This window comes from Natator depressus, chromosome 3, assembly GCF_965152275.1.
Source record: "Natator depressus isolate rNatDep1 chromosome 3, rNatDep2.hap1, whole genome shotgun sequence".
NCBI classification, from domain to species: domain Eukaryota; kingdom Metazoa; phylum Chordata; order Testudines; family Cheloniidae; genus Natator; species Natator depressus.
This window is the reverse complement of record NC_134236.1, coordinates 28,471,673-28,498,700: the sequence shown is the minus strand read 5'-3', so window position 1 is coordinate 28,498,700 and position 27,028 is coordinate 28,471,673. Positions and strand designations below refer to the sequence as shown.

At 39.7% G+C, this 27,028-nt stretch overlaps 1 protein-coding gene across 1 annotated transcript in view; it reads right to left on the bottom strand.

The window, feature by feature from the left end:
• The window catches only part of NBAS (NBAS subunit of NRZ tethering complex), a 347,509-nt gene that overhangs the window by 63,160 nt on the left and 257,321 nt on the right, over positions 1 to 27,028 (bottom strand). The window contains exons 47-48 of the mRNA XM_074947616.1: positions 10,409 to 10,498; positions 3,371 to 3,566 (exon numbers count right to left, since the gene is read on the bottom strand). Coding sequence (XP_074803717.1) covers positions 3,371 to 3,566; positions 10,409 to 10,498 — 286 coding nt within the window. The remainder of the gene's footprint in view (positions 1 to 3,370; positions 3,567 to 10,408; positions 10,499 to 27,028) is intronic.

Genomic DNA, 27,028 nt, shown 5'->3' with positions numbered 1-27,028 from the left:
CATAAGGCACAGCCTCTCACCCCTCCTCCCCAAGAGATGGCAGCTACAATTTCTGCCAGAGGCTCTCATAAGCCACTCCGGCCTCACTTCACTCCCACCCCCTGAAGTGTAGCCCTCTTGCAGCCTGCCCAATAGTGGGAAAGTTTTGGTTTCTTCGCACCACAACATCCTTCCCTGCCACAGAAGCTTCTTGGTTATTTAAAGCCCTGTGCCATGGTTTACACTAGTGAATGCCCCTCCCCACATAATTCCGGACTGAATCTAGCCACAGCATGTATATCAACTGGTTACATTTCTAAATCTCTTCAAGGTCATTTGAAATAGAGGGGAAGCTATTATTATTCAAGCTCAGAAAACACAGCTTATTATTACTTGAAGACACCAGTTACCTGAGAGCCAGTATGGAATTATACCGTAAAACTCCTCACTTAAAGTCATCCCAGTTAACCTTGTTTTGTTGTTATGTTGCTGATCAATTAGAGAACATGCTTGATTAAAGTTGCGCAATGCTCCCTTATAAAGTTGTTTGGCAGCCTCCTGCTTTGTCCACTGCTTGTAGAAAGAGCAGCCTGTTGGAGCTAGTAGTGGGGGCTTGGAGCGAGGGTGAAATAGCAGCCCCCCATCAGTTCCCCGCTCCACTAAGTTCCCTGTACAGCAGCCACCCAACAGGCTATTATTTGCCTGCAGGTCAGCTGTCCCTCCCCACACCGTGCATGCTGCTCCTGCCCTCTACCTTGGAGCTGCTCCCGGGAGCCTCCTGCTTGCTGTGCAAGGGGGGGCAGGGGAAAGAAGGGGGCTAATGTCAGGGTGTCTCCCTTCCCTCTGCTCCTGCCCCCCGCTCCTTTACCTCATCTCCATAGAGCAGGGTTGGGACACTACAGGGCTCAGGATGGAGGGAGCTTGCTGGCAGCGGCTGCTGTCTCAAGTTGCTGATCTACTTAAAAAGGCAGTGTACTTAGAGTGGGGTTAGAGTACTTAAAGGGACAATGCGCATCTCTCTCTCACACACGTGGTGTGTCTCTCTGTTTCTCTCTGACGTACTGTCTCCCCTCCCTCCAATCTTGCTGCCTTGTAGAGTGAGAGACTATGTTAACAACGTGTTAACCCTTGAGAGCTCAGCTGCTTGCTAGTTCATCATTTAGAAGTAAGGCATTCCCTGGGAAATATCCCACCCTCTTCCAACCTCTGACTTCACCACCTCAACCAAGCTTCACAATCATGCTGTGTACAGTATTAAACTGTTTGTTTAAAACTTATACTGTGTGTATATATAAATATATATATATATATATATATAGCTTTTTGTCTGATGAAAAAAATTTCCCTGGAACCTAACTCCCCCTATTTACATTAATTCTTATGGGTTTCAGAGTAGCAGCCATTTTAGTCTGTATCCGCAAAAAGAACAGGAGTACTTGTGGCACCTTAGAGAGTAACAAATTTATTAGAGCATAAGCTTTCGTGGGCTACAGCCCACTTCATCGGATGCATAGAATGAACATATAGTAAGCCTCTCACAGTTTGTATGGCAACTTCCAACTTATCTGTATGTGTATATCTATCTATATGTTCCATTCTATGCATCCGATGAAGTGGGCTGTAGCCCACGAAAGCTTATGCTCTAATAAATTTGTTACTCTCTAAGGTGCCACAAGTACTCCTGTTCTTTTTATTAATTCTTATGGGGAAATTCGATTAGCTTAAAATCGTTTCGTTTAAAGTAGCATATTTCAGGAACATAACTACAACGTTAAGCGAGGAGTTATTGTATTAGATTCCTCTCTAAAACATCATGAAAATATGGATACAATTTGGTTAAACTGTGAAGCTATATACAGTCAGGATTATTAGGTTGATAGGAGAATTAGTAGACGATATCTCCTAACACCAAATCAAAACTGTGAAGGCTTCTGTCAAATACAGTTTCCTGTGTGTTTTTCTTCTACAGACATGACTGCCAGGGATTATTTACATGTGATTCATCATATTTTTTTAAAGACCTCTTGCTGGACATATCAGAATTGTAATGTCTTTGAGGCTGGAAAGCACGCTATTAGAATTACAGGTAAAAAGAAGAGAAATGGTGCCAAGGGATACTTAGAATGAACAAGAAAAAACAGCTGAGGATCAAGAACCTTCATGTATAGCACATGTTTAAAGAATGGTTGAATTGTTAAGTGCCAGAGATATAGAAAATGCAGTGGATAGGTCTATTTTAAGGAGTTGAGTGATAACCTAAAGCAGTTAAACAAAGAAAAACCACCCATCTTTAGCTAATTGGTTCAGAACTAAAGGTATTGCTATTTGTTTTACATTATCAGCAATTATTTTTTAATAAATTAAAATTGTCTAGCAAGCAGGTGAAGATGTTCTATGCTGCTTTCTTGAGGACTTGACAGTAATCCATAGAAGGTGATAATGGAAAGGTGAGAGTCATAAGATGGCTGAATAGTAGCTCTTTGCTGCTGAATGATTCTGTCTTGTAGCAAATGATGCTTACAGGTTTCAAAACAAGAGAATGTCCCAAGACAGAGCTGAGGTGTAAAAAAGGATGAAGTTTCTTGTTGTTAAGGATATTTTCCCTCTAAACCTCGCAGATTAAAAACATGAACCTTCAAGAGAAATGCCTTGGTACTAAACACTTCAAATACGGATAGTCACTGATAAAATGAGCTTGTTTTAAAGTCTAGTTTTTTTAACATGGATAACCAACTAAAACCTTATTCGTGGGCTAAAAACTAGAACAGACTGGTGCCACATAGCAGGTATTGTAAAGTTTCAGGAAAATAAAGACACGGCTTTCATATGATTGTAGTCCAGCACCTCTATCTCTAATCACCGTGCAGTCCCTGGGAGTTACTCTAGCCATATTTGGCTAGAAGTGCAAAATAGTACCACTGCCTAGAACACCAGGGTTAAAGGCAAAACATGAGCCAGATGGGAATGGAGGCATTTTAGGGATCATACTTGCAAGAACTCAAACTGCATGCTGCATTGTTTTCAAGAACATCTATGTGGGTAGCAATAAGAGGATATTGCTGCTTTGATGGTGGCCATGAATCTCTCTAGTCTGTAGTGGACAACAACAATGCAACTGGGACTGACTCAACAGCAGAAAGTTGGGATTTTACCTGGGGAAAGGGCAGCGTAGGACAAATAACTGAAATGCAAAAGACCTTCAAATTGACTGAACTCCATGCTTCATTATTTTGAACTGGTGAGAATCCATCTGACGGACATCACCAGATAGCATGCATTTGTAACCGCCTATATGGTTCATACTACACAACTGACAAAGTTACATCATACAGTTTTTAAAAGAGAAACATGGTAATACGTTATCACTTAATGTTAGAGTAAATAATAATACCTTTGTCTCAGGCCAACAGGCTTTGAGAACAGCATGAGTTCTGAAGAACACAAGTAGCCTGCTATCCTCATCACTGAGATGAAATGCTTGCTCCATAATCTGCAACACCTTAATGCGGGGCTTCACTGGCAAGGAGTCATCACCACAGAAAGGTCTCAACCACTCCAATAGATCATCTGAAGAAATTAGTTTCTCCCTGTAATCCAAATAAAATGGTTCAGCTTTAATTAATATTTAGTCATTTTAATCCAAATTCTAAAGACATTATCACTGATAGTCACATAAGAAACATGTCCTGTGTTTAGTTGTGAACAATTTTAATGGGAACATTGTAAACTCTAATTCTGATTGTGGCATAAGCCCCTGTGAGTTAGACCTACCTGAACACAACCACAGAGATTCAGTGCCTCTGAATTGCATTTTCTTCTGTATTATTGATTATGTTACTTGGTCATATATTTGACTACCTTAAAATAGAGACTGTAAACCTGTGGAACTTAACCCACTCTGCTTTTTATGAACCTGAAAATAAATTAAGGAGTTCTCAAATGATATTAATTGCATGCCGACTTCACTATCATGCCATTCTGATTTTAAGAAACAGAACTACAAGATCAATTAAAAGGACTGTTCTAGGATAAGTGACAATATAGATGATCATGCATTAGGAGAAGAAATGATCATGTTCAAAAATGAATTTTGTTTGGAAGAGAATTCATATACATCCATCCTGCAAACATCAAATGAAACACACATCCACTACATCTATTTAAATAGATACACCCTCAGTTAAAAATCCATTCTAAGTTCTTTAAATTTTCCTACATGAATCAGTTTTAAGGGTCATCACAGAGGAATCATGAAGAACCAGCTATACATAAAAACACTATTTTCTAAACCTTAAGAGTTTAATCAGGGAATATTATGTCTTCCTAGCATATAGACAGAAAAACATATTCCAATATTTAACATAATATGAACAAAGAGAAATGAAACTTCTCAAGCATTTACTAATCTCATGAAGGAATTGTTTTTTCATGATTCCATTCCAAATGAGGCCATTCTAATAGTTGTAATACAAAATGTAAAAAGTAAACAGATAAAAGGGGACACATAATACTTTGAACATTGATGGTCAGAGTCTATGAACACAATTTCTAATAATTTTGATAATTTGAGGGGTTTTGATATTAAAAATAATTGTATTTTAAATAAATGTAATAATAAAACCAACATTAAACTCTGTGCTTCCTTGTTCATGCCCTATGAAGGTACATTGGCTTGGAATGGGCTCACCTTATCAGGAGATCTCACCAATGCAACGCCTCCCCTAGCCTGGCCGACAAAAATGGTATGCACCATGCACAACATGCATACTGCTGGGCTGTGGGTGCCCTTGCACAGGGACCCCAGCAGAGGTCAAAAACATCCTCGCATGACCATGTCACTGTTTATCAGACCCAAGTGATTAGTAACAAACAATTTTTCCAGTTTTTAAATGTAACTGCAAAATTAGTAGAATTAAGCCTGATTTAATAATTTTGTAATTACATTAAAAAATCAGGAGTCTTATGGAAAGTTTGGGGCGGGGAGGGGTGCCATCTCTGCCCTTCCCATCCAAAATACTACATCTCCAGCTCCCACTGGCTTACAAGGGACAGGCAGGTTGAGTGCTTTGGGGGATCTCAGCTATCCCATCATCAAACAAGAAGAGAGAGACTCTTTTAGGTAGGCCAGTCCCCAAACCCTTTAGGGCTTTACAGGTGAAAATTAAGGGCTAATATGTAATTTAGAACACAGTAGTGCATTTTGTCATTGTGAATAATTAAATCATTGATATGGCACAAAAACTACAGAAACATTCATTTCAAATAGTGAAGATAAGATATAGCAACAGTGACTGAATTCATTATGTTTTAAAAAACAGCTGAAGCATCATATAAAAATTAAATTGGAGAAAACACTGTTTAGAAATAATCCTCGTTCTTTTAAACATATTTTCGGTATTTTTCTAGGTTAATTATTCCTAAAGGTATTTACATAAAAGCTTCCCCTCTTCTCTGTTGGCCTCAGCTGCCCTGCTACAGATATCCATGGGCACTGAAAAATGGTTTTAACATGCGTCTTATTCATCTGAGCATGGCTTGGATTAATGCTTCTGCTGTTTAGTAAGCAGTAATGGAGTCTTCTCATGCATTTCTACCCTAAACTACATTAGACGACATTTTTGTTTTTTTCTAATCCTTTCATTTTGAAATATTTAAATTAGCTAATGTTATTACAATTATTAAAGAGCCAATTAAATATTCTTTCATGAGAATCTACAGATTATTTTAGTCTAACAAATCTATGGTTGTCAATGAACACCAGTGTCTGTTCCTAGTGGGGGAGGATGCTAAGAATGTATATGTAGGAGACACATAGCACATTTTTTTTACAGAACTTAAATCTAAAATGATCAAATTCTGCTATCTATCCATTTATGCTTTCAGCTAGTTTTCAGTTCAGTTGGCAGCGTTCATACTCAAGTTAATTTGAATTAATTTTTCAAACGAGATTGAGACACTACCATTTACTTTAATAAACCCAACACATATCACATCTACAGTACTGTGTTCCCTTCAATTGCACCACAATTCAAAACTAAGGTTGTAGAAATATCCAGTCACCTTTTTTTAATGCTTGAAAAGAAACACTCATGTCATTTGCATAGTTTCTGGATCTTCCCTGAAAGGTAATTAGCTTGGCATCAAACTTTCCCCCTCTTTTAATATGATCTTTGTATCTTAAAAGCCATTTACAGATAGGTACCTAGGTCCCCTTGAGAACTCACTCTGCTGAACGAGTGTAAATTAAAAGTGTGAAAATTAAAAGTGACTGTTGGAACATTTCTGAAAAGTTAGGCAAGCACACGTCTCAATTTTTTGACTTTTTTGAAACAGAAGCTTTGTGCTTTGCTGTCTTAATAGCTGAAGTACAAGGAGGTAAGGAAGTGTGTTTAAATGAATCTGAGTAATCTTTTCCATAGTCACATTGATCTTCACAATTGATTAGTGTTTAAATGCCAGTGTTAGCAGTGTACACAAACAGACTCCAGACAGCTCCTTTCAAAAGAAAACAGTTCAAATTAGCATTGAATACGGTGGTTTGTCATAATCTGTGTTATAACAATTTATTTTTTCTGCTCCGAATTTAAATCAAAATAATCTCTGGACTAGTAAAAATGGAAAATTTCACCCACAAATGAATTTTAAAAAGAGCAATCCCAAAACAGGTTGGACAATGTAGAGTGCTATTATGGGAATTGCATTTGAAGCTTAAACTTCAGTGAACCATTGCACCCATTACAGTGATATGTCTGTGAAGCAATGGGAAAGGGGATGAAGCCTCTTGACCAGAAGTGTTGCTGCAACTAAGGACTCACGTGAGGTGGGACTGATGTTAAAAAACAGGAGAAAGTACAGGAACCTGGACCATTTCTACAGCCCCATGCAAAACAGGCCTAATCATATGGGGAGGCCAATTTCTGTGTTATTGAAATGACAAACTGGCAATTCTGCCATCTAACTGGAATCAAGTTAAGTATTCTGTGCGTGGGAGGGAAGAGGTGGAGACAGACTGGGAGGGAGTTTGCTGAACAAAATTAAATGAAAGCTACATAAACTAAATATGTATTTAATATGTAAATATTGCTCGGGCATGTAGGACTGAAATCAGGAAGGCTACATCACACCTGGAGTTGCAGCTAGCGAGAGATGTTAAGAGTAACAAGAAGGGTTTCTTCAGATATGTTGGCAACAAGAAGAAAGTCAAGGAAAGTGTGGGCCCCTTACTGAATGAGGGAGGCAACCTAGTGACAGAGGATGTGGAAAAAGCTAATGTACTCAATGCTTTTTTTGCCTCTGTCTTCACGAACAAGGTCAGCTCCCAGACTACTGCACTGGGCAGCACAGCATGGGGAGGAGGTGGCCAGCCCTCTGTGAAGGAAGAAGTGGTTTGGGACTATTTAGAAAAACTGGACGTGCACAAGTCCATGGGGCCGGATGCGTTGCATCCAAGAGTGCTAAAGGAATTGGCGGATGTGATTGCAGAGCCATTGGCCATTATCTTTGAAAACTCATGGCGATCTGGGGAAGTCCCGGAAGACTGGAAAAAGGCTAATGTAGTGACAATCTTTAAAAACGGGAAGAAGGAGGATCCTGGGAACTACAGGCCAGTCAGCCTCACCTCAGTCCCTGGAAAAATCATGGAGCATGTCCTCAAGGAATCAATTCTGAGGCACTTAGACGAGAGGAAAGTGATCAGGAACCGTCAGCATGGATTCACCAAGGGAAAGTCATGCCTGACTAATCTAATTGCCTTCTATGATGAGATAACTGGTTCTGTGGATGAAGGGAAAGCAGTGGACGTGTTATTCCTTGACTTTAGCAAAGCTTTTGACACGGTCTCCCACAATTATTCTTGTCAGCAAGTTAAAGAAGTATGGGCTGGATGAATGCACTACAAGGTGGGTAGAAAGTTGGCTAGAATGTCGGGCTCAACGGGTAGTGATCAATGGCTCCATGTCTAGTTGGCAGCCGGTATCTAGCAGAGTGCCCCAAGAGTTGGTCCTGGGGCCGGTTTTGTTCAATATCTTCGTTAATGATCTGGAGGATGGTGTGGATTGCACCCTCAGCAAGTTTGCAGATGACACTAAACTGGGAGGAGTGGTAGATACGCTGGAGGGTAGGGATAGAATATATTTTTTTAATATATTTAACACTAAATGCTGGAGGCAAAGCTGGGTTTGGGGTGGAGACTGACACGTCGTGACCCCCCACGTAATAACCTCGCAACCCCCTGAGGGGTCCTGACCCCAGTTTGAGAACCCCTACCTTAATGTGTATTGGGAGAGGACGGGGGAGTTCTGCCTCTTCCCCATGCACAGTGTTACTTCAGATAAGCAATTCGCAAAAGCCCTGGCTCAGCACTTCTTTCAGGGATCAGTTCTCTCAGCTAACAAGTGACATTATGGGGACCAATGAAAAGATGTGAGATTCCCCCATCACCAAAGTCAGCGAAAAACCCCATCACATTGAATTATAAAAGCTCACAAACATATATCTGACTTAAGTTTCTTTTTCGTTTAACTCCATAAGACCACTTTTTTTTTTGTTTGGTATACTACATTTTCCATCTCAAACTGAGATTTGTATGCCGTGTTTCAGTCCAGAATAAATTTTAAGGCTGACGTATCATGAAAGTGCTGACACACCAGAAGAGTAGCAATGCTAAGAGAACCAATAAAATGATAAATAACATTGGCAAGACACTAAAGTGTACAGACCTTACCTTCCCCACTGCTTCATGCCTGCTGCTTCTGGTTATGGCTTAGTCAAAAATAGTTATAGCGCTAATGAGTGTTGTACAGCAAACAGATGAGGATCGATTCAGAATTAAGTAAAGCCTTTTTTTTTTTTCCTAGAGTGGGAGTTATTAACAAGGAACTGGATAGGTGGGAGAGCTTTTTTTTTTTAATGTAACTAATGGATTTTGAAAGTCGTTCAGAGGATGAATTTCCAGGAGCTACAATCAAGGAATTCTTGATGGCAGATCCTAGGGTTTGGAATAAATTCCCAGTGGGATTCTGTCACTTTTATAGCAGGATGCAAAATGGACCTTTTTGTTCAGATGCTTTTCCAACAAAATGTTGCAATCCCCACTGGTAATTAGGCTCTTGGCTCTAGTCCTTTCAGTAAGTATAGTTTGATAATTGCAAGGGGTTGTGGAATATAGTATGCTTTTCTTTTAAAATTATACAAAAGTCTAGTACTACTAATAGGTGTCACATAATGCATGTGAAAAATAAATCCATAGTATACACCTTTGCAGAAAAATATCCACATTCGCTACTGTACCTTGTCATAGCATTGTGACCAAAAAATCTGACAGTGTTAGTAAAAGGATTCCTCAGATGTATTGTAGCCCATAGGACTAGCCTACTATATCATAGCCTGTCTTTATTTACTGGTTTGAGTTATATTATTATATTTGGCTTATATTTTATATTAAATAACTTTAGAAAACATTACTTCATTATATTTGGCTGTAACGCAAGGAACCTACTGGCCTGTATCCTGTACGATTAGCTAAAGCAAGTTAGCATAAGTATTTATAACCTTTAGCATAGATAAATGGCCTACCAGTTACCCTTTAGATTTTAGGGAATTTAATGTGCTTATCAAAGATTTTTGCGACCTACAGGTAACTACAAGGTACACCGCAAGAACATGGAAGTAATGGTCCAGGTCAAAGGTAACAGGTTTTGAGAATGAGATAACTGGCATTAATATGTATGGCTACGCTGTTAATATGTATGAATACGCTAGCCTCTGGAGTAAGTGTGCCCTAAGATTATATGGGTGAGGAAATAAGATTTGGGCATGGAATGTTGGGCACTGACATGAATATTCAGGAGAGTGCAAAGACCCTATAAAAGGGCAAAACCACCATGTGAAGGGGTACTCTATCCAACTAGTTTAGTTCCCTTTTGTTCTTTTTGTCTTTAGCTTTTCGCTTAGCTTTTTCAATACAACAGCTACTCAACATTTGACCCTTCTCTCCACCATCTTGGACACTGACGAACTTGAAGCATCGGACTCATTTGTCATACCAGAGATAAGGCTGATCCTCTGTCTCCCATCACCAGGTCCACTCAGGAAGGGTGTGAGTCTGCTAATCTAAGCAGCTTTTGTAAGGAATGATACCATAAGTATCCCCAGAACTCTATTATTTCTTTTTGATTCTGTGGTTTTGAGCTTTGATAACTTTTTCCTTTATTTTAATAAAAATATCTAAAGTTCAGCTTTGATCTCAGCATGAGCATTCTAGCCACACACCCTGAGGGTCCTTACAAAATATTGAACTCTCTACATTTAATTCTGTGTAGCCTGATTTCAGGACAAGAACCTGATTATTTTCTGGTCAGATCATGGGCGAGCCTATAACAATATACAACCCACTAAAAATCAGGTTAACAGCATTCATATACATTCTTACCCCTTTTCAGCACTTGCGTGGACTGCAGAAACAATCCCTTCCAGGATCTGAAGTGGGTCTTTTATCAAAGTACATTCAGCACCCTTGTCACTGTTAAAAGAATCAAACAAAACCAGTTTATACAAAAACATGATTATTTTAGAATAAAGGTTTCTGGACACAATATCTAATTTTGTCTGTACACCTGAAGGTCATTTATGAATATTCAATAAATGTGACAACTTTAGCAGTGTCCTTACTTGATTAGTACCTTTTATCTCTGTGTCATATGTGATGTGAGGAGCAAAAATGGAAATAAACAACAGGAGAAAACAACAGAACTCAAATGCACTTTAAGGGAAAAACCTGGAGAGTTGAAATGGCCTGGAACATTTGGTATTCTTCAGAATGCCCATTTCAAACCTGGCCCAGGTGAAAAATTACAGAAATGCATTGGCAAAATCTGCAGGGTAACATGATTCAGTGTGGGTATCTTCCTCCACTGATTATTAATAGACTAAAGGCTATGCACAAAATGTGTCACCATACTTTCTCTTCAAGAATCAGTCTGCCTATGATTAAATACAATAATTATGAATCATGTCTCCAGTCAGGGAATTTCCACAGTTGGGACACACTACATGTCAGAAGATGATAAAAGTTGGAGTGGCTGTTGTTAGCTACTTATCTAAAGATAAAAGTTGCAGTGCTCTTTAAACGTTTGTCTTACGGAATGAAATTTCAAATCTTTTCATATGAAGTCTAGAGAAACAAACATGAAAAATGACTGAATACTTACGGGGAAACTGAATTACACTAGCACTTTAAGCCTCAAGTCTCTTTTCATACAAAAACTGTTATAAGGACACTGATGGTTAAGCTGACCTGTCTATTTTAGGGTGGCTCATTTTAGTTTTTAAGAACTAAGGATGCTAGACAAATGCTTCCAAAATCGGTTTCTAAGAACAACTCAACCACCAGAGATAGATTATACCCTCCCTTCAATTCATCAGGACAGTACAGTTATTGTATCATTAGAGTAAGTGTCAGCCTTTTGCTATACCAGAGAACTATGGCTTCCTGCTAATTCAAAAAATGTCAAAGGCATCAATGACTGCTCCGCCAAAGATGAGATAACCCAAAGAGTATCAGATACTGCAATATGCAGAGGAATAATTACAGCGCTTTTCACATTTACCCTTAGAGTTATGGTAGTTTCTACAACCTTGTAATTTATGCAACTGCAGCGGGACAATATGTGCCCTGGCTAAGAAAATAACTACTCTACACAGGTGACCCTTGAGGAAAGTATAGACATGCAGGTTTTGAAACCTTAGCAGATTTTCTTCTTTGATATTGATTAGTAGTCACAGTCTATGTCAATAGCATTGGATCAGTAGATTAAAAATGACGGAATGGCAAAAAACTACATTAATGCAGAGTTAAAGTTGTTTGGTGGCATGCCATCCCCCTGCAGAATGATGAGTTAAACAAAACTCAAACTTCTGAAAATGCAGAGTTAAGGTTGCCCTCTACCAGCAATGCCCTGATTACACCCTGTTAATACACATATCTTTACTCTGCCAAAACCACAGGTGCTTAATGTTAGGGGGCTTATTCCTTCACTCACTCACTTCCCTGGTCCTTCTCACATGAACAGAGAGCAACAATACCCTAAGTCCAAAGGTGCAAACAATTTGATATTTATTGGGGCGAACTTCCAGCAAGCATGATTCCAGTTTCCTTCCTTAGTGTCCCCCTTCCCAGCTCTGACGCCACAGAGCCTTATACCTGTGTCCCTGTTCCCATTCCTGCCCTTAGCCAAACATGAGTCCAATTTCCTTACCCCCCATTCCCTGTTCCCATTTCCCCCAACCCCTCACTTCCTGATTGACTGCAGACTATATAGTAAAACTTGAGTTCTGCTTTGCTATACCTTAACCAATCATTTTCCTGAAATTTAACTAACCAATCCTAACATATTGTAACATGATTATGTAACCAATTATATCTCACCACCTTAATTAGTTTACACCCAGCAAAATTAATTATACAGCAGACAGGAACAATCACAGAACCAGACAGAGATTATACAGACAAACAATAGCAAAGTGAAAAGGAGTACTTGTGGCACCTTAGAGACTAACCAATTTATTTGAGCATAAGCTTTCGTGAGCTACAGCTGACTTCATCGGATGCATACTGTGGAAAATACAGAAGATGTTTTTATACACACAAACCATGAAAAAATGGGTGTTTATCACTACAAAAGGATACAATTAACTTACGCTTGAATAGAGCCTGGGAATGGTTGAGTCATTATAAAAAGTAACCTATTTCCCCTTGTTTATCCCCCCCCCACCCCACTGTTCCTCAGACGTTCTTGTTAAACCCTGGATTTGTGCTGGAAATGGCCCACCTTGATTATCATACACATTGTAAGGAGAGTGATCACTTTAGATAAGCTATTACCAGCAGAAGAGTGGGGTTGGGGGGCGGGGGAGGGGGGGAGAAAACCTTTTGTAGTGATAAACACCCATTTTTTCATGGTTTGTGTGTATAAAAACATCTTCTGTATTTTCCACAGTGTGCATCCGATGAAGTGAGCTGTAGCTCACGAAAGCTTATGCTCAAATAAATTGGTTAGTCTCTAAGGTGCCACAAGTACTCCTTTTCTTTTTGCGAATACAGACTAACACAGCTGTTACTCTGAAACCTGTCAATAGCAAAGTGGGAACTATAATGACAAAACAATACAGAAGTGAAGATTTCACATCCCAGCTATTGATAAGTGAGTTCTTGCCAGACAGGATGCTATCAAATTAAGTTTCCTTTTACATTTTCTGGACACTTCCCTTTCTCTGGAGGCGATAGGCACTATCAGAACAGGATTGTATTCCTAACAGCCCAATAGCACCTTATTTCAATGTGACTAGTTTGGAATGTGAGGATGTGACCGTTCACTTCCCAGCTTATGGCTGCCTTTGCTGCTTAGCCAAAGGCCTTAGCCTAAGAAGAGGGCCTCACACTGTCACAGTAAGAGAAGGCCCTTACACCGGCAGACAGTGATTTTGATTCTTTCTTTTATACCTCTATAACTAGCCAAGTGATAAGAATACACCTAAATTCTTCGAGTACAGGCCTTTACCAACAGGCCTGAATATCTATATCCTAACACTTAAATGTACAAACTTTTCACCTCCTTTTACCACTCATTCATTCTAATCTACAGGATTCCATCTGACACTATTATAGGACAAAAAAAGGTTGAAATCTTCCTCCTCCCCTCCTCCTTTGAGCAATGCCTTGATAAACACATACGACACTGGCCTGTAAGATTCAGGAGGTTCCAGATCCTGGCATATACACTTAGCCAACTGCCCAGAAAGAATACCACATGTGTACAACTGAAAAATTACTTCACAGCCTTTTAAAACTCTCTTACACTTAAAGCATACCATCTTAACTTCCACTTCCACTTAACCATCATTAAAGCATTAGTCCTCTCATATTCTAGTTCACTGCTGACAATGTCCTTTGTAATAAAAGCCCTATTTCCTGATACTGACCTAACCTACACAATTCTGCAAAGAAATGATGAATACTGCATCCTAAAGGTACATACGCACCTCTTTCCTTTCATCATGTGAGAGGGTGTGAAACACCCATCTCCTCATATCACAATCACAGCTCTGTCACACACCTCAAAGTAATCACAAACACATCTCTACAAAACAGAGCTAATTAGTGCCTCCACTAATCAATCCAGCTACACGTGACACTGACCACACCTTAGCTTGAGTACATGTTGATAATAAATGCTTAGACTGCTCGCATATCCCAGCTCACTACTGACAATAGCCCTAGTAATACCCCGTCCCATGCCCTGCTAATTATATAATGTGTGTAGAGCTTCTGTTTCTCAGAGTTTTTAATTTCAATTTTTAGGCTTTTTTTTTTTTTTTTTTTTTTAGCATTTTTTGCATTCTATGTAGATGTTCAGAAGTCAGAGTTTCAAGGATCTCTTGTATACTGTAATGAGAAGATTTTTTTTTTCCAGGTACTTCCCAAAATTCTTGTCTACTTAATTTTTATTACAGGTATAAAAATGCTCTAGATGATTCGTTTAAGCTTCACATCCTCGTTATTGAACCCCTGGTTGGTGTATTTGTCCCTAATGCGCTTTAACATAGTGCTATATGAAAAAGTACTATGTTAGAGCACTCCAGGGAATCTTTAGTGTGAAACAGCAGGATCTACATGGACCAGTTAAAGTGCAACAAGTTAGTGTGCTTTAGAAATCACACCCCCAAAGTCCACATTACTGCTCTGGATAGACAATCCCTTAGATATAAGCCAAGCAGCAGTGACATTTACCTATATAAACAAACTGCACTGTGAAAGGGATGAAGTCAACATGAATTGAGTAACCATTTCTGGTGTTTATTGGATAAATGCCAATTTCATTTTTCTCATATCGGGGATGTTTTATCAGCGTATTAGTTATAACCTAAAACCAGAAGCCCTAAATGTACACAGTTCTGCACTGAAATGATGCATACTAGATCCTGAAGGTTCACATGCAGTCCTTTCTTTTTGCTTTCACACATCAGCAGGTACAAAACTCAGATCTCATATCACACTTACAGCTCCTTAAATCACAAATGCACCTTTACCAAGCAGGAGCAACTATTGCCTTCATCAGTTCTTTTAGGTACACCTAACATGCTGATTGCACCTTGAGTGTATGCAAGTAATTCCCATTGGTTACTGCCTATTGCAGGGGAACAGAAGAAAGGCGGCATGGGCAAACAGTTTTCTTTTCCTTTTTGTCCTATAATAGTGTTCGATGGAATCCTGTGAGTGAGAGTGAATGGCTTGTAAAGGGAGGTGAAGAGCTTGTACATTTCAGCAACTGTGGGCTTGGCAGAGTAAAGGTATGTGTGTTAATAGAGTGTAACTGCTGAAAGAGGACAGAGTTAAGGTTGCAAAAGCATCCTTAACTCTGCATTTCCTGACGTTCAGAAGTTTGAGCCTTGCTCCACCCAGCGTTCTTCAAGGGGATGACATACCTTAACTTTGAACTAATGTCGGTTTTTTTGCCATTCAATTTCATAGGTTTATTTATTTATTTATTTTTCCCAAACAGAAAAAGACACATTGCTGGTAGGAATTAGCTGTAATTTCGGCAGTTGTAGATATCATGTCCCACAAGCTTGTTACTGAACCAGCTATCCTTCCCTCCCAACACGCACATGTCAGCTGGCTTGGGCACACCTTGCCAGCCATGCCCTTGACCCATTCACTGCATTCCCCCTCCAACCTGGCCCCTCCCCACTACTGTACCTAGGGGCTCACCGCCCCCACATCACAAGCAGGGAATGGATTTCCAGGAAGTCTTTACTTCCTCGTATACAAACATCTCTATTGCTGTCACTACCTCCCTTCTATAACTGACTCATACACAGTGCCTAGAGCGAAGAACAACTATGTTACAGTGGAATGGGGCTCCTGGTCATGTTTCAAAACGGTTGGAGGGTGGAGTTTGTGATAGGGCTGGTGGAAGAACTGAGGCAGGATTTCTGTTCCAAAATACTGAGCGTTTTATGTTTGAGAGAAAGATCCCCTAATCCCCGTCCAGTAGATGTACCCCATCTCCCAGAAACAGTGAGATGTCAGAGCTGGTAATGTTTCTATGCCATATAGTGCACATTGTCTGGTCAGCCCATTTCCAATTTCCTGATTAGTGTTCTTCCAAAACTTAATCGCTTTCATATTGACGCTGTAGAAATTATTCAGACTCTCGGCGAAATCTGAGAAAACAGCTCCTGCACACAAATCTCTGATGTGATCCAAATCTGCTCTCACACATTGTTTTGTTATCCTAGGAATAAAGCCCAGATCAGCTCCACCCGAGTGAATCATCACAACGTCTAGTAGATCACAATTTCTTAGGTCACTGGTAAGATGCTGCAGTATGGGCAAAACATGGAATCTCCCAGAATCCATGTGTTGGCAACTCTGGCAGCACACACATTTCTTTTCCCTTGGTAGTCAGCTGCAAACGACCACTTTGCGTGCTGGGAAACTCATTAATCTGCTTCAAGATCTGGAAGCAGCCACTTGCCCTGCCTTGGGACCAGTAAAATATATATTTCTCAAATACTCAGTCCAACACTTGCCTACCACCCACCCTCATTTCCTGCCCACTCTGCAGCCGCAACTCCTCTACTTGTCTCTGTCCCTTCCCCAAAGTCCTCTGTCTCCAGCTCCTCCCCACCCCATATAACAAAAAAGTTGATTAGACTGGCTGCTGACTATTCTGCTGTGTTCGCAGTAAACCTCCCCTAAAATAAATACACATTGTAACAGAGACAACGTGTAGCAAGCTTTCTGAGTTATTAAATTTCTATTGCACAGGAGTACAAACTTCTGGAGTAGAAACATCAGTGGAGGGGTGTTCATTAGGAACAGCGACATGGGCACATTCCCCCAAACTACCCAGGCAAGCGTAAGTTGGCTGCAAAGAAAACATCTCATTGTGTTTTTCTGTCGTGGCACATGTGCACTATAATCCTTCCACAGTGCACGTCTACACAAGCTAAGAAGTGAACATTTTCTTAAATATCTTAAATTTATTTTCTTAAATAAAGTTCACAATTTGGGTTCTCCAAATACATAATTAGTGCATGGCACCCATTTCGGTCAAACTTGACTTGCTGCCGCCCTAAACATCTCTCCACCTAATACACCTCCCCCCACCCAGGGAGCATTCACATGTCCAATTTCCCCCCTCCCCCACCCAGTACTTTAATTATATTTCCCAAAAATAAAATTGCCACCTATGACTCTCAGATTGCTGCAACCTCCAGTCATTCAGTCCAAAACTTTTTTTTCCTTAGGTGGGGACTTGTAATTAACTTATCCTTAGTTATGTTAATGGATGGATGAGTTCACAGACATCAAACTTAAACACATCTGTGATTCATCCAGTCATGAGTACCGCTCAGTTTAACAGTATAAGGCAGCACACAGAAACCATATTTGTAGGGCCTGTAACTCAGGAAATCCTCAAATGACCCCAAATTTGGATCACTAATGCTGACCTGCACTCCAAGAGGCACATCATATTTCAAAGCACTCCAAGTAACCATTTGTATTTTACTGCGCTTACAAGAATCGAACTTTAAAGCATATAAAATGGCAAGAATGGAAACCCTGCAGACATTTTTCTGTATTGATAAATGGACATAAAAATTATATTTTCCTAAGTACCATTGTCAGTTTGGGTCCCCCAAATATTTAGTGGGTGCCATGAACTACCTTGGGTAAAACTCAACAGATTGAGACCATTTTGACCAACATCACAACAATAGTTTGATGTCTAGCTCTTTGTAAAAACAACCAACCAGCCAACCAACCAACCAACCAAAACCAACCAACCAACCAAACAAACCCCACCCACCTAGAAACACGCAGAAGTAATAAACCATATGAAAGAATGGGGATGCTGAAAAAAGGGAACCTGTAATAAGAACAAAACACAGCTATATGCACAATGAAATGGTTTCCAATCTGTTTAAAAAAATAACAAGAAGGAAACAAAAATAAAATTTCAAATACTGGCATAGAATCAAGAGAGCTATACCATTTAAACTCACATTATTAGAGATTCTTCTGGAGACTGACTTGAAATTTCCCATCTTGTCTTGTTGGACCTGATCCGTTTTTTGGACTAGCTTGTGCAATAAGGGAATTTGTTTTTCATATATATCATCAAATATACAAAGAACTGTAAGAGTGATTTAAAAAACACAATCCAAACAGAGAAATATGGTTCTGTGAAGTACAGAGGGAATGAGGATGGTTCTGTGGTTAAAGTACAGGACTAGGACTGAGGAGATATGAGACCTATTCTTAGCTCTGCAACAGGACTTTCTGTGATTTAGTTTTCCAGTCATTTAAGATACACCTTTTCTATGGATAACCAAATTTTATGCCATAGGAGAAAGTGTTTTTCACTAATTTTGGGTTCCTCAGGTTTTGGATGGCCAAAAACCTGAAACACCTCCAGGACTTGATTTTTTAAAAAGCTCTGGGTGACTTCGTCGGGAAGTGCAAATGTACCTCTGGAAATCATACTATGTATCTCAAACTGGGCTCAACTGAAACAACAGAAATTAAAGGATATTTCTGAAAACTGAGGCCTTAACGTCTCTGTTTCAATTATCACATATGTGAAGCAGGGACAATATTTACTTTCCCAAGATAATGTTAGTTCATTAATGTTTATAGAGTAATTTGAGATAGTCACACAGAAGGTGATGTAGAAAGGCAAGTGTTATTCCACCAGAAAATGGGTAAGTTGGCCCTTTTTCCAAAAGTGGAAAGTCTAGTTATCCATGGTAAGGATGTATTTTAAAATAAAATAGAAATTAACTCAATTAATTGTAATCAAATAATGTTAATTTCTAAAATATATGGTTGGAAGCAAATATTTTTCTTCTTAAAAACCTGATACTATCTGAGTTGCTTTAAAATTGGTTAGGACAATGAAAAAGAATTACAATTCAAAAGACTTTTACATGACAAACAATCATCCGCTAAATTTTTACAAGGAATACAGTTTTCTTATTTTCCTCCTAATTAACAGTAAAATTATCAAAAGCTACTGACAAAAGCAAACATAATTAATGAAACATTAGTCCTTCACACAGATTATATGGTATTTTGTGTGTGTTTTTCTCTCTCTCCCCCTCTCTTACACCCCCCTCCTAAGATACCTAGAAGCTTTAAGGTGAAGACTGCATGAGTCTAGTATAAACAAACTGATAAAGGCTCATTTTAATTTCAGTTCAGCTGCAGAAAAACGACATGAATTTAATCAAAAAGTTCCTCAAGAGCAATAAAAAAATTACAAAGACTGCTTAAAAGGCAAATAAATTAAACACAGCTAAATCTTTTCGCTTAATTACATTATTCACTGAAAATGTCTGATGCCTTGTTATTTCCTTAGCCTAACTTTCCATCCTGTTGTATTTGTGCAGCCCTTCGACAGCGAACAGCGGAGAGACTAACAGCGGGAGTTTGCCTGGGATCTGTCCGAGAGGAAATATGCTAAGTGCTGCACTGGGGGGCTGTGTTGGTGAGTATCTGAGTGCCTGTTGCGGGGACAGTTTGTCAGTTTGACTGTGTGCTTCATTGTTTGAAAAGCGTGAATTGGGAGTGCTTTGTTCCAGGTGAGCCTTGAGTGGGCCTGAAAGTTATAAAAAGCCAGTCAGCTGCGAACCAGGTGAGTGGCGAACAGCGGAGAGGCTAACAGAGGGCGTTCGCCTGGGGAGAGCCCACTGAGGCTTTCATCTTGCAGGCTTCTCTGAGTAAACTTACTACAACACCTGAGGAAACTCGTAGAATGAAGGTAATATGGATGGTGAGCTTTCAGCTGTTGTTACCTGCATAGGATGTGTCATGTTTCTCTTTCTTCCACGGGACAGAAGCGACTTTGTCTGTACAAAGTGCAAGCTGGTCTCCATATTGGAAGAGAAGGTTCAAGGTCTGGAGAAACAAGTACTGACCCTGCGTTGCATAAGAGAAACTGAAGATTTCCTGGACAGACGTCAGGATATGCTTCTACGGACACAACATTCTGAAGATTCAGAGCAGGCAGCGCAGTGGGGACAGAAGGACGGTGGAAAGAGAAGAGTTTCCACTCTAAATTTTGAGAAGTGGACTGAAGAGTCAGGGAGGCAGGTTGACAGTATAGGAAAATGGAAGTATCTGACAGAACTTGACAATTTTGTTAAATACTGTTGGCTTAGCTCAAAATTATGTATCTAGAATTAGGGGAATAACTCTGTGTTCCATCTAAAACTGATCTGTTTCTAAGAAGGTTTGTGTGAGAGAAGTTTGGAGCTGGTTGGTTAGCTAGAAAAATCCAAAGAAATGTGAAAAAAAGGGGGAGGAGGAATTTCAAAGAGAACATTTTTAGATGGTTCTGTGCAAAAGTTAGTAAATAGTTTACTATGAAAATGCACAAAATTCTGTTGTCTTTTGAAACTGTACATAGTAACAACAGTAAATAATATACAACAAATGGAAGAAAAGGGAAGTTAATAGTAATGAATATAAATCAAAAGTTAGGAATTACAGAAAATTGATAAAGGAGGCAAGGAACACAAAGAGAAATCTATGGCCAGCAGAATTAAGAATAATAAAAAGGATTTTTTAAAAATATACTAGGAACAAAAAGAATCCTGACAATAGTATTTGTCCATTACTAGATGGAAATGGTAAAATTATCAGTAACAACACACACAAAAAGGTACAAGTGTTCAATAAATATTTCTGTTCTGTATTTGGGGGGAAACAGATGATATAGTCTTATGACATGGTGATGATAACACCCTTTCCATTCCATTAGACATTTTAAAATTAGCAGGTCCAGATAACTTGCATCCAAAAGTTTTAAAAGTGCTGGTTGAGGTCACTGGACCATTAATGTTGATTTTCAAATGCTATCACCTGCACCAATGGGTAGGGGAACTTGATGGGGCTGACAGTGCCTGGGGGACAGTCCCAGCAGCAAGAGAAGGAGACACTCGCCAAGGGACGATAGGTAGCTCCTCCCACTGGTAGTCTCTAGCACCCATTGGTCTGCTGAGAGAGAAGAGTGCTGACTGGCCAGCATTCCCCAGCTCCCAGGATTAACCCCATGTGGAGCCTCTTCTGGATCTTTTCCAGCAACCCACCCTACACACATGAACTAGAAATGTCAACCCAGCCTGATAGATGCTGCATGTCTAGCTGATCACCTGTTTAAGGAGTCAGGAACCATTTTTTTGTCCCACGGGACCAGGGAATTTTTATTATTTTTTTTGGTCTTCCTCGCAGCACCTTCAAGCCACAATGGGTTAAACAGGAACATGCTGACTACCTAATTGAGCTATTGGGGTACAGTTGTTTGTTTGTTAGAATTTGAGACCAGTTTCCAGTGCAGTTAAGAGAATAAAATGAACAGTTCCCAGAGGTCAAAGATCTGGGCCTTAGGCTCATGTGATAGGGTGAAATCTTGCATGCCGAGGTCTCCAACCTTGCTGCTCCCTTTGTCCCTGTTGTGGGAACAGGCTTCTAGAACTCACAGAGCTGAGTTCTGTGTGGGTAGGCTGAAAAGAGCCTAACTGATATTATGGGTTATATGGTAAGGAGTCCCGTAACCCCTACACTGGAACCGATTAAATGCGTTGTACAGGAGAGTATGGGAGATGGGTGGGTATCACCCTTCCTGTGTTAAATTTCAATTCCATGTACATATCTGTCCTCATTTTACCACCATTCACATCAAAAAGTCTTGGAGCACAGGGAAAATTCCAGAAAAATGGAAGAAAACTAATGTTATGCCAATATTTTAAAAGGGTCAATAGGATGACCCCAGTAATTATTGGCCTGTCATTCTGACATCGATCCCAGGCAAGACAATGGAGCTGCTGAAATGGGACTTGATTAATAAAGAATTAAAGGAGGGTAATATAATTTATGCCAATCAATGCGGGTTTCTGGAAAAGAGATCCTACCCAACTAATTTCATATCTTTTTTTGATGAGATTGCAAGTTTGATTGATAAAGGTAATAGTATTGCTGTAATATACTTTGACTTCTGTAAGGCATTTCACTTGGTACTGCATACCATTTTGATTAAAAAGCTAAAATGATATAAAATTAACCTGGCACACATTAGATGGATTAAAAATGGCTAACTGATAGGTTTTAAAACTATAACTGTAAATGGGGAATTGTCATTGAGCGGGTCTGTTTCCAGAAGGGTCCCAAAGGGACTGTTTCTTGGCCCTACACTATTTAACATTTTTATCAGTGACCTGGAAGAAAACAAAATCATCAATGATAAAGTTTGCAGATGACACAAAAATTGTGCGAGTTTTAAATAATGAAGAGGAGAGGTCACTGATTCAGAGAGATCAAGATGAGTTGGGAAACTGGGTGCGGGCAAACAATATGCGTTTTCATACAGCTAAATGTAAACGTATACATCTGGGAACAAAGAATGTAGGCCATACATGCAGGATCGGGACTCTATCCTGGGAAACAGTGACTCTAAAAAAAGACTTGTGGGTTATGGTAGATAATAAGCTAAACATAAGCTTCCAGTGTGATATGGTGGCCAAAAGAGCTAATGTAATGTATTTGGCACTGGTGTGACTGCTGCTAGAATGCTGTATCCAGTTCTGGTGCTCACAATTCAAGAAGATTGTTGATAAACTGGTGAGAATCCAGAGAAGAGCCACAAGAATGATTAAAAAACATGCCTTACAGTTATAAAGTCAAGAAGCTCAACGAATTTAGCTTAACAAAGAGAAGGTTAAGAAGCGACTCGATTACAGTCTATAAGTACCTACACGGGGAACAAATATTTCATAATGGGCTCTTCAATCTAGCAGAGAAAATTATAACATGATCCAATGGCTAGAAGTTGAAGCTAGACAAATTCAGACTGGAAATTAGGTATACATTTTTAATGGTGAGAATCATTAACCATTGGAACAATTTACAAAGGGTTGTGGTGGATTCTCCATCACTGGCGATTTTTAAATTAAGATCGGAATTTTTTTTTAAAGATACGCTCTAGGAATTATTTTGGGGAAGTTTTATGGTGTGTATTATACTGGAGGTCAGACTAGATCATGGGTTCTCAAACTTCATTGCACCACGACCCCCCCTTCTGATAACAAAGTTACTACATGATCCCTGGGGACAGGGGTGTTGGAGCCCGAACCCTGCCACACTGTGTGTGAAGAAAGAGCATTACAGCCCAAGCCCCACTCCCCCAGGTGCGGGGAGAGGTGTCTGTACCCCAAGCCCGAGCCCCGCTGCCCTGGGTGGAGGTGAGCTCGGGCTTTGGCTTCAGTCCTGGGTCCCACCAAGTCCAATGCTGGCCCTGGTGACCCCATCAAAATGGGGTCAAAAACCACTTTGGGGTCCCAACCCACAATTTGAGTATTGCTGGACTAGATGATCACAATGGTCCCTTCTGGTCTTAGAATCTATGAATAATTTTTGTACTCACTGTGGGATCTTAATTTTATCATCAAAATGTTAAACAGAGGGATTTTTGTCCTGCATTAAGTTTGTTTTGAGATTTGCATGTTACTTTGGAGCCATCACAGAGGCCAACATAATCTTTCACAGAAGAAGGCAACTTTCATTAAGGTTAAGACGGTTCAATGACATTCCCTATCAACTCAGTCATTAAAAATCCAGGGGAACTCCAGTTAAGCTAAATGTTACATCTACATCATCCTCAATTTACATAGTTTACCATCATGCACCCCAAAACAAAACTCAAACTCTTCAGCTCCACAACATTCTATTCTTTCAAACCTGTTGTATGACCAACCACAATTGAACTGAACTGGAACCAACCTGGGGGCTGGTTCTATTTAATAACGTCATAAATTATTTGGATAATGGCATAGAGAGTACATGTATAAAGTCAGCAGATGATACCAAACTGGGAGATGTTGCAAGCGCTTTGGAGGAAATTAGAATTCAAAGCCATCCTGACAAACTGGAGAAATGGTCTCAAATAAATGCAATGAAATTCAATATATACAAATTCAAAGTACTACACTTAGAAAGGAATAATCAATTGAACTAATCCAAAATGGGAAATGACTGCTTAGGAAGGAGTAATGCAGAAAAGGATCTGGGGTTATAGCAGATCACAAACTAAATATAAATCAACAATGTAATACTGTTGCAAAAAAGCAAACATCATTCTGGAATGTATTACAGGAGTGTTGTAAGCAAGACACTGGAGTAATTCTTCCACTCTACACAGCACTGATAAAGCCTGAAGTGGAGTACTGGTTCAGTTCTCAGCACTACACTTTGGGAAAGATGTGGACAAACTGAAGAAAGTCCAGGGGAGGGCAACAAAAATGATTTACAGGTCTAGAAAACATGATCCACGAGGAAAGAAAAAAAATGGGTTTGTTTAATTTGGAGAAGAGAAGACAGAGGGGACATGATGACAGTCTTCAAGCACATAAAAGGTTGTTACAAGCATAAGGGTGATAAATTTGTTCTCCTTAACCACTGAGGACAGGACAAAAAGCAATGAGTTTAAATTGCAGCAAGGAAAATTTAAGTTAAACATTAGGAAAACGTTCCTAACGGTAAGTGTAGTTAAGCATTGAAACAAATTCTCTAGAGAGGTTGTGGAATCTTTGTCATTGTAGGCTTTTAGGAACAGGTTAGACAAACACCTGTCAGGGATGGTCTAGATAATACTTAGTCCTGTCTCAGTTCAGGGTACTGGACTAGATGACCTATCAAGGTACCTTCGAGTCCTACATTTCTATGATCTCTAGGAATTCACATGTCCAATCCTTAATAAGCCCAAGAAGTTTCAAAACAAAAAAAACCTTAGGAGTTTTCTTTTATCAAGTTACACTTATTGAGTTCCTTAACTTGGCAGTCCTTGCAGACAGCAAGGATTTTTTAAAAATTACACTTTTTTCCCCACTGAACCTTGAAATGCACAGGAGTCACAGAAAATGTTGTGGTTAGTAAGTTTCGATTTGTGACATGCACTAGCTTGAATGTTAATGTGCTGGTGCATGACTGAGACACATCCAATTTCACTCACTTCAATGACACTAATGTCATCAGGCTAAAAAGATGCCAGGCAACAACCTTTCTTTAAAATGCTCACTATGTTTAGAGAGAAGCTATTTATATAGTTGTAACCCTTTTCTGTACTTAGGTCGATATGCAGCATACTATCTTGCACAAGGATGCACTTCACAGCTTTTGCACCTGTCTTTTTACATATCACAACGTAGGGACATATGGGCCCAGATTTTCTGATGTGGGCACTAAAATTGCCTTTTCTTCCCTCCTGCCAAATGGGAAGCAGAAGTAACAGACAGGATGATCTCTGAAAAGGAAATACCCCAAACCATTGAGGCTCGTTTCCCAAATCAGCCAACACTAGCTATAGCCAGGTTTACAGCGGTAAATCAAGGCCTTTCAATTCCCGGTTACTAAACAGACTCATCTGGAGAACTGCGTTCATTAGCTTCCACTCTCCCTTTTGCTTAGGGACAGCAGCCAGGAGAAGCATTCACAGCCTCGAACACCATTTACAGACCTCTGAAACTTGGTCACTGGTGGTTGTTTCCTGATCATCCCATTACTCACCTACCCCTATGTCAGGATTCCTTCCCCACTCTGAACTCTAGGGTACAGATGTGGGGACCCGCATGAAAGACCCCCTAAGATTATTTCTTCCAGTTTAGATCAAAAGCGTCCCCAAGGCACAAAGTTTTTGCCCTTGGATTAGGTAAAATGCTGCCACCACCAAGTGATTTAACAAACCATCAGGGAAAGGACCACTTGGAGTTCCTATTTCCCAAAAATATCCCCCCAAGTCCTTACAGTCCCTTTCCTGGGGAGGCTTGAGAATAAACAAGATGAGTACAGACCAGCCTTGGATTTTTAAGACCCAAAAAACCCAATCAGATTCTTAAAAATCAGGACTTGATTAGAAGAACAAAAAAAGATAAGAGAACAACTCTGTAAGATCAGAATGGAAGATAATGTTACAGGCAGTCAGATTCAAAACAGAGAATCGCTCTAGGCAAAACCTTAAGTTACAAAAAGACACAAAAACAGGAATACACATTTCCTCCAGCACAGCGAATTTCACAAGTCAAAACAAAGAAAACCTAATGCATTTTCTAGCTAGATTACTTACTAACTTTACGGGAGTTGGAGGGATTGCATCCTTGATCTGTTCCCGGCAAAGGTATCACACAGAGAGACAAAAGCCTCCCTCCCTTTGAAAGTATCTTGGCCCCTCAATGGTCATTTTGGGTCAGGAACCAGCCAGGTTACCTGAGCTTCTTAACTCTTTACAGGTAAAAGGACTTTGCCTCTGGCCAGGAGGGATTTTGTAGCACTGTATACAGAAAGGTGGTTTCCCTTCCCTTTATATTTATGCACCCTACAATTTATCAGCTACTCAACTTCATTGTTTGAACACATTATGTTTTTCATCTTTTTATTCTTCTCCTTTCTCCCTCCCTCCCTATCAGTTTCCTTCTTCCTTTACTCAATTTCTTTCTTACAACAGTCCATTTCAACTCCCTACAAATAAATGATAAAGTGTAATAATGTATGCCCTTCAAAAAAAGGTTTCAGAGTAACAGCCGTGTTAGTATGCATCTGATGAAGTGAGCTGTAGCTCACGAAAGCTCATGCTCAAATAAATGGGTTAGTCTCTAAGGTGCCACAAGTACTCCTTTTCTTTCTTCAAAAAAAGGTAACTGCTCACCCAACTACTCATTGTGCATTCAACTCAAGGTCCCTTCATTCAGATTAGGACTCTGAGGAAAATTACTTTTCAATTCCGTAAAATCAAACAGATCAAAGCTACATAAAAGACAAAAAATAAATCTTGAAAGCCTAAATTTTCAAAAGTAACTAATAATATGGGATATCGGACTAGATGTAACCAGAGGGTCTGATTTTCACAAAGTGATGAACACCCATCCACCATCAGGAAATAAGGCTCCCTTAAAGCTGGACACCCCAAAATTGCGGAACCTAAAATCAGTCATTTTG